This window comes from Arctopsyche grandis, chromosome 2 (genome assembly GCF_051622035.1).
Source record: "Arctopsyche grandis isolate Sample6627 chromosome 2, ASM5162203v2, whole genome shotgun sequence".
NCBI lineage: Eukaryota > Metazoa > Arthropoda > Insecta > Trichoptera > Hydropsychidae > Arctopsyche > Arctopsyche grandis.
The window spans coordinates 14,304,518-14,313,973 of NC_135356.1; the positions used below are offsets into that span (position 1 = coordinate 14,304,518).

Genomic DNA, 9,456 nt, shown 5'->3' on the forward strand with positions numbered 1-9,456 from the left:
CCATCCTATCGAACTGAATTTCTTATCGATACGACCTAAATTTTCTTCGAATTTTTAAGTTGACCGAAAATGGTCCTTCCCTTATTAGGTGTCCTGTTTTTTATTAAGTTTTTGAATTTAATTATCTTCCAAATCGCTAATCAAATCAAACTGAAATTTTTTTACATGTACATAATGGAAATTATAAATTTTATACTCCAATATTTTTTCCTAAACTGGAAGTAGTAGTTTAGGAAATAGTTGTTTTTCTGAGACCTTTTGGTTTACTGAACTGAAATTTTATATCTAGAAGTTTAAGCTTAATTAACCAAGTTATGTGTATAAAATTTGGTAGGCATTCGTCAACCGAAAGTTTTTCGATTTTTCTTCTACTATTTTTTTCGACCCCTTAAACATGTGTGCGCTTTGTATCAATGTGATGAAAATAAATAAAAATAGACTAAATTTAATAAACCGGAAGTTGGATTTTTTCCTCTTAGAAAAGTATAAAATATTGTTACCACGATTACTTCCACACCCCTGAACATATCAAGGTGAAAATTAATATTTGTATTTTTTATGTACTAACTTAGAGTTGGTCAGAATTTGGAAACAATATTTCATTATTTTATTTTGACCTTTTAAAGTATTTTTATTTTCTAGATATTTAATGTGTATAATATTTATAGTGATTTTAAGTAATAAATAAATTTTGAACAAAATCTGACAACCGGAAGTAGAACTTTTGTCTTGTATAAGTTTCCCTACATTTAAGCTCAATTTGTATCGAAAATGCTCTCATGATCGATATGTGTGTTTAATTATCGAATTTTGCTTTGTAACCTTATATTCCTCGAATACATAGATAAAGTCATGGGAATTTTACTTTTTTAAAACTCCTTTAGTCTTGAACCCAATCTTCAAAGACCCTGTCTATCCGTGGGTCTTTTTCGGTTATAATAATCAACAGAAAGATTTTTTATTACTAAAAATTTAATTTTATGAGTTCCTGAGCATTTCCACAACACTTAATTGTTATACTCGTACACTCTTTAGATGATTTGTGTCCGACTGAGGACTTTTCTTTCGACGAAGCAAGTGTTATTGTTGATTTTAATAAAAATTTAATTTATTTCAAGCACAGATAATCCGCACGTGGATAATCGAGAGTATACTGTACATATACAAATATTTATTATAAAAACCCTGTGTCGACATTTATACATAGTAAGTTTGAACCACATACATAAAATAAAAACATGAAAAAAGGATTATATGCAGATAAATTAAAAAAAAGTGTTTCCATACAATATTTATTCTCAATCCAATTGGGCCAACTACACACATACATTTACTGTATCATCTCAAATTTCTTTTTCAATTGTAACATAATATAATTTGAAAGCAAAATTAAAACTATATTCGCGCATATATTATTACCACTTAAATTGGCCGCGCGATTTCAACAATAGTATAACATATATAACATTTCTTAAGAATAATTAAAAAAATTCATATATACATATGAAATAAATTTAAAAAACTTGAACCAAAACAGATAAATCCAACAAAAACTGAAAACCAAAACAGAAGCATCACAGTTGAAAATCATTTGTTTACAATTTACATATATAGAGGTATATTTAAAAGTATTTCATTTAATTTTTAGCGCAAACATGAATTACTTTTTACTCAAAGGAGGTAAGTAAAAATGGGGAAATTCCAATTTTCAAAAATAAATTAAACGTAAAACATATCTAATGTTTTGTAAAATATTTCTCGAAACGAAGAAAAATTAACTTATGCCACATAAAAATGCAAAAATCAAAATGCGCGCATTGAAATGAAAAGAATGCCATATTAAAATCATCGCCAGCCATAAATTTGTAATTTACAGAAAAACAATATACTACTAATACATATAACATTCGGATTGTCCTCGATTTCGAATTTGTTTAACTTTCATTTAGTGGGCAGTCCACTCTGAAACAATATGTGATAATTTAAAATTACAAAATACTTATGTACATATGTATATGAGGCTTAGAGATAATCTGCATATATCTTACACATCATGGGCGTTGTCGTAAGGCGCTCCGCACAAAGGGCACTTGTCACTTGGAATACCCATAAGTTCATCCGTTATTGGGGTGGATCCCGAAGCAATGACGGGGCTAATTTCATTTAGTGGGCAGTCCACTCTGAAACAATATGTGATAATTTAAAATTACAAAATACTTATGTATATGAGGTTTAGAGATAATCTGCATATATCTTACACATCATGGGCGTCGTCGTAAGGCGCTCCGCACAAAGGGCACTTGTCACTTGGAATACCCATAAGTTCATCCGTTATTGGGGTGGATCCCGAAGCAATGACGGGGCTAATTACTAGGTCTCGAAGGCTCGCTTCTATATTTTCTGTCATCGATTGAGAGCTTCTGTAAATATAATTGAAAATCGTTTGGTACTTAAAGGTATTTTGGTCTTTTTGTATTTATCATAAAAATATCACTATAATATGTACTTACATCTGCCTGCCATCAATTTTTGGTAGCAATGGTTTTCCTATTCAAAATATAAATATGTGTTAATTTTGAAAGTAGTCTGTTTCAAATTTTAGTTTGCACATTTTTGACATGATATAATATATATATATATATATGTACTAGTTGAACCCGGCATGCGTTGCAATGCCACAATAACGCATGCAATTCCCGTTCCCGTTTTTGAGAGATTTTTTTTAACAGAAACCATCGCAGGTATGCACACAATATCTCATGTAAGTTTTATCGCAATCGGTTGAATGGTATAGATTGATTTTTATATATATTTATGTATGTATATATGTAGGTATTAACATAGCCAATAAAGGGAAACAATACAATATATATACTATCTAAAACCATTAGTGTATATACATATGTACATATCTATAATGTACATACATATGTATATGAATTTAGGGCACTTGTCCCTTGGAATACCCATAAGTTCCTCCGTTATTGGGATGGATCCCGAAGCTGTGACGGGGCTAATTGCTAGGTCTCGAAGGCTCGCTTCTATATTTTCTGTCATCGATTGAGAGCTTCTGTAAATATAATTGAAAATCGTTTGGTACTTAAAGGTATTTTGGTCTTTTTGTATTTATCATAAAAATATCACTATAATATGTACTTACATCTGCCTGCCATCAATTTTTGGTAGCAATGGTTTTCCTATTCAAAATATAAATATGTGTTAATTTTGAAAGTAGTCTGTTTCAAATTTTAGTTTGCACATTTTTGACATGATATAATATATATATATATATATGTACTAGTTGAACCCGGCATGCGTTGCAATGCCACAATAACGCATGCAATTCCCGTTCCCGTTTTTGAGAGATTTTTTTTAACAGAAACCATCGCAGGTATGCACACAATATCTCATGTAAGTTTTATCGCAATCGGTTGAATGGTATAGATTGATTTTTATATATATTTATGTATGTATATATGTAGGTATTAACATAGCCAATAAAGGGAAACAATACAATATATATACTATCTAAAACCATTAGTGTATATACATATGTACATATCTATAATGTACATACATATGTATATGAATTTAGGGCACTTGTCCCTTGGAATACCCATAAGTTCCTCCGTTATTGGGATGGATCCCGAAGCTGTGACGGGGCTAATTGCTAGGTCTCGAAGGCTCGCTTCTATATTTTCTGTCATCGATTGAGAGCTTCTGTAAATATAATTGAAAATCGTTTGGTACTTAAAGGTATTTTGGTCTTTTTGTATTTATCATAAAAATATCACTATAATATGTACTTACATCTGCCTGCCATCAATTTTTGGTAGCAATGGTTTTCCTATTCAAAATATAAATATGTGTTAATTTTGAAAGTAGTCTGTTTCAAATTTTAGTTTGCACATTTTTGACATGATATAATATATATATATATATATATATGTACTAGTTGAACCCGGCATGCGTTGCAATGCCACAATAACGCATGCAATTCCCGTTCCCGTTTTTGAGCGATTTTTTTTAACAGAAACCATCGCAGGTATGCACACAATATCTCATGTAAGTTTTATCGCAATCGGTTGAATGGTATAGATTGATTTTTATATACATATACATATTTATGTATGTATGTATATATATGTACATATGTATGTAGTGTAAATCTATAAATTTACTTTTACATTGCACCAAAGAGATTCGTGAAGTTGTTTTGGACAAAATGTAACTATTGTGGAATAAATTAATGAATCTTTTTAGCATAACTATTGCCGTAAGATAGGATTACTATTCGTCAGTCCCGCAAAGATAAATGTCCCGGATTTAACTATTTACAGCTTTATACTGAGCGTATAAAGCTGAACATTAATATTTGTATTCTTTGTGTACTAACTTGGAGCTGATAAGGTTTTGGTCAACATTTGTAAACCGGAAGTAGTATTTTTTTTTAAAACAATATTTCATTATTATATTTTTATCTTTTAAATTATTTTTATTTTCTTGATATCTTATGTGTATGACGATGATGGTGATTTTAAGTATTAAAAAAATTTCGAACAAAATCTGACAACCAAAAGTAGAATTTTTGTCTTGTGTAATTTTCCCTACATTTGCGCTCATAACCGTATGTGTGTGTGTAAACGTATTTTATTATTATGTTTAATTATCGAATTTTGTTTTGTGACCTTCTTATATTCCTCAAACACATACATAGATAAAGTCATGGGTTAGTCACATCCGAATTTCACATGAAAATAATTCAAATTCAACCATGTCGAATAGAAACTTTGATTTGTTTTTCGATCGCCAACAAACTTTACGTACATACATACATACATACATACAAAGTCTCTTTCGAAATTATATATTAGATATTGCATAGCATGTGTAAATAAAAAGTAAGAAGAGGTTATTAAAAATGGGGGGGGGCTCAAATTTTAGTTTTTTTTCCGGTGTGCTAAAAATCCTCGGGCCGGTCCTGATGATATGGGACACAAACCCCCTATTTACTGTAATTTAAAATTATGCAACCGCTTAAATAGAACAGCAGTTATTTCATATTAAAACACAAATGAATTAAAAACCAATTGGATTTACACACATGCATATCTAAACAAATGTCTACTACTATTAATATGAAGTTTTTCAACATACTTGCTCTGTGTCGTGGCGGTTTCACAAAGGGTTGGTGTTTAGCCTTATTGATAAGAGGACAATGCGACCTGAAACAAAATGTTATAATTTACAGTTACAGAATGCGTATATTTAGATATTATATGTACATACATATGTACATGTATCAGTTTTAAAGATAATCTATATATGTATATCTTACTCCATGTGCGCTTCTAAGTCGGTTGCATTGCAAATTGAGCATTTATATGCCCGCAAAAAGCGGCACATAACATTGCCTCTCTTTGTCTCCATCATATGAGAAAGGTAAATCCTTTTAGGTTTTCCTGTTGTGACGCAATATTCACAACTTTTACGTCTCTTGATCACCTAAAATGTATATGGATGAGAGGTTATAAATGCCTTGAAATAGTATCAACTTATTGAAATTTAACCAGTGATCATTTTAAGATTGCTATTAATTTTCTTATAATATAAATATCTCACTTTATTTTTTTTTTCATCGTCTTGCTTGCTGGATGAAGCCTTAGCCGGGTTGGCTGAATACGGAGGTCGTCCCACTAAGAATATAAAGATGTAAGAACAAATTTTTGTTGGAATCTTCTTGATACAATACGAACATAAACACATGCATATGGTGTGTATGTACATTTGTACAAAATTATTGGCAGATATGTATGTATTTATATAATATTTTCAATATCTGGTCCATACTATTTTGACGAGACCAACTTTATCATTTTTTGTATAATATAAAAACAATAAAAATGTTAAAAAATATGTCGTCCAGTCCATTAAAATGAAAATATATAAATTAACTTTTCCATTGCACAAAAAAATAATAATTGGTGTGAACAAAACATAGCTATCGTGCAATGGATGAACGAATCCTTTTTGCATTACTATTACTATGGACATATTATATTATGTATATGTTTTAATATTTTTATATTGCTTATGAAAAACTAATTTGTAGTTTTAAAAATCGCAATAAAAATTCTCATTGTATGTATTATTCTTGTCTCAGTTTTTTTCCATATCTCTGAGCAATTCTGCAACTCCTCACATTTATGGTCGTTTTATTTACATACTTCCGTTCAATTAAGTCAGGACTGGAGTCAGTTCACAATTTACCGACTCCGACTCCAACTTGAACTTGATTTTCGAAATAAAATATTAAATGAATTAAAAAAGTTAGTAAATAGGTATAAATAAAAAGTAAGTACATTGATAGCGTATGTGTATGAATTGTATACATAAAAAAATCAATTTAATAAGAAAAATGAGAAAAATATTTGCAATTCAACGATATTATTTGTAATGTAATTTAAATTCACGATTTTCATAAAGAAATTATTAAATTTCAATTTACTAGTGGATTTACTTAAATAAAATTGGAGACTAGTTACCGCATACTGTAATACGATCAATTAAAAAAAATAATTCAAAGGAGTCGGAGTCAGTTGACTTTTTACGACTCTGACTCTGAACTTGCAAATTTTAAAATCAAATTTCGAATTAATTTTGATTGCAATTCATTAATTTAACTTACCAGCCCTGTTAAAAGGGCGAGGCTTCTCACTCATTATGACTTCTTGATCTATCGTTGTCTGAAATGATAAAAATATATTATATGTTTACAATTTTTCTGAATATATACATATTTACATAAATATATGTAGCGTTTAAGATTTAGTTTAATTACTTCCTTGGTGATTTTTCAACATCCCCGAGTAATATAGTACTATGATTATTGGTCGACCTGATAAAATTAATTGATTTCTTTAAAAAAAGCATTATGAAAAGTCTACTGTTTTTTGTTTTATAAGTTTATTGATTGATCTGAAAATTTAATTCCGAATGTTGTACATATGTTCTAAGGTTTAATTTATTATGAATGTTGAACCTATGTAAGTATAAATTATTGAAAATGTAATAGTATTTGTTTTTGGGTATTATACATATATTCGACTATGTATGTATGTATATATTCGAGTTGATCCAAGTTGTATGTGATGCGAAGATGACAAATATCTGGTTTGGTTTAACTGTGTGATGTCTCTAGTACATTTATATGTGCTCAAATTAATGTTTGCATTTATTTGTATTGCATGAGTTGGTTTTTATGTGAGGCATATTGTATGTATTGTATTGCATAGCAATAAAAATACTTCCCTGGTGTTTTCTGGGCCTTTTTCTATGGGAACAGTGGTGTAGTACTAAATAAAGTGCCGAGGCGCTGAACTTACATATCTCTCCTTTAAATTTTTTCGAATTGGTCAGTATTGATTTTTATTTTTTACAAGGTTTTTTTTGTAACGTTTTGTGCATATAAAAAACATTACATTAGTTAATATGTACAATTTATATGTAGGTGTATTTTCTTTTTGATTTATTTATTTTTTGTATATTGTAAGGAAAAAAGTAAAAATACACCGCAGGTGAAAAGTGTTTTTAATTTTGAGAATTAAAACAATGTCCGCCCTTTGAATAGATCCTGGATTAAGTTTCATTATATGTACATTCAATGTACCCTATAATGTAATTTTCATGTTTATATGTATGTTAGACTAATATTTAATCTAGGTTGAATTTAGAGAGCCGCCGTGTTTGATAATTTTTCGCTTTCATGGTCGCCATCTTTGCTTTTATTATTATTGTCAAAAAATTTGAAATTTGCAAGCGTCAAAAAATTCGTTGAAACAATTAATATTAATCAGTTCGGTCACAGTGGATCACTGGATACATTTCAAATGGATCACTGGATGCCTCACATTGGATAATAGTCGCAAATTGCAAAAGTCGCACATTGGAAAAAAGTTCATCATGAAAATGCGTAATTACCTAAAATGAGGACTTCCGATTTCTGAATGAAACGACCTGAAGGTACCCAGTCCTGAAGTTCCCAGGCAACCAGACCTGAGGAAGACGAAATGTCTTGGTAATTTCTTCACAGGTTCAGCGAAATTTGAATGCAGCCGCCAACAACGAAAAAGATTTGCTCTGCTAGACGCTACGGCGCGAATTTTTCACTGGCCCAAACACACGTAAGTTTGTACCAGTGATACCAACACGAACATTAAACTTCGGATGTGCACCAACTTAAGACTTTATTTAAGAAATATAAGAAGTTTAAAAAAAAATCGACAGTGAAACGTACATATGTATATACATAAATACATATGTACACGTCCACGTGCTATGAGACCATTTTCGTACGTACATACATTGTATGTACACCGGCTGAGAGCATTTTTGATATCAATTGAGCGCAAATGTAGGGAAACGCACAAAAGACGAAAGTTCTACTTCCGGTTCTCGGATTTTGTTCATTTTTTTTATTACTAAAAATCACTATATACATACATATATTACACATTAAATATCAAGAAGATAAAAATAATTTAAAATGTCAAAATAAAATAAAAAATTATTTAAAAAAAAAAAAATCCTACTTCCTGTTTACGAATTCCGCCAAAACCTTAACAGCTCTAAGTTAGTACATACAAAATATAAATATATGTAAATTAATTAATAGGGAAGACTTTGATGTTGAGCCAATTTTGTGACAGATGCTTTATAGGTTTGTATGGGTTTTTGGTTTAATTTTAGAAACTATTTTATTCATGTGTTATTTTATTGAGTAATTTCAAATATTAATCAATTTGGTAAGTATAATTTACCGAAGGGTTTGACATGACTGATAAATTTTAGTAATTTAGATATACATAAGATAAATGATTTTGATAATAAATGATGTTGATCTTTTTTAAATTTTTCAATTGCAGTTTCAAAAATTAAATTACGTTTGTAGGCGGGGTACATTTGTGTTGACCGTATCCCGGCCTAACGAAACACTGTTGTGCTAGTTTTATAAAGTTTTATTGTTTGCCTATGGTTGTACAAAGGTATTATATTTGGGCAAAAGTATGTCGTTAAGCGGTCTCTGGATATGGTAGAGTGTCGCTGGCTCGGCATTCGTTTATGTTCAGAAGGTCTCTGGATGCGGCAGTGTGTTGTTGGCTCGTCGTTCGGCTATGTTCAGAAGGTCTCTGGATGCGGCAGTGTGTTGCTGGCTCGTTTTTCGGCTATGTTCGGAAGGTCTCTGGATACGGCAGTGTGTTGCTGGCTCGTTCGGATGGTTGATCTTCCAAGTCCGCGTGGTGTAGTGGTGGCAGGTCAGGAGCTGGATGTTGACTGGTCTGCTGCTGTGTGTCGACGCTTGCTGCTGTGGGTCGACTGGCGTTGTTTGGGTTGTACCTCCTTTTATAGTGTTTCTGGAATCACCTGATCGATGGTGGTGGTTGTTGATGCGTAAGC

The 9,456-nt window shown here is 30.8% G+C and overlaps 1 protein-coding gene across 1 annotated transcript; it reads right to left on the reverse strand.

Annotated features, from left to right (window-relative positions):
• Positions 1-1,282: 1,282 nt before the first annotated feature.
• On the reverse strand, positions 1,283-5,343 carry LOC143922284 (uncharacterized). Its single transcript, XM_077445509.1, has 6 exons — positions 5,339-5,343; positions 5,158-5,225; positions 2,511-2,547; positions 2,259-2,420; positions 2,049-2,180; positions 1,283-1,962 (listed from the first exon to the last, which is right to left on the reverse strand). The coding sequence occupies exons 1-6, from the start codon at positions 5,341-5,343 to the stop codon at positions 1,935-1,937; spliced, it is 432 nt and encodes a 143-aa protein (XP_077301635.1). The 3' UTR covers positions 1,283-1,934.
• Between the last annotated feature and the right edge of the window lie 4,113 nt (positions 5,344-9,456).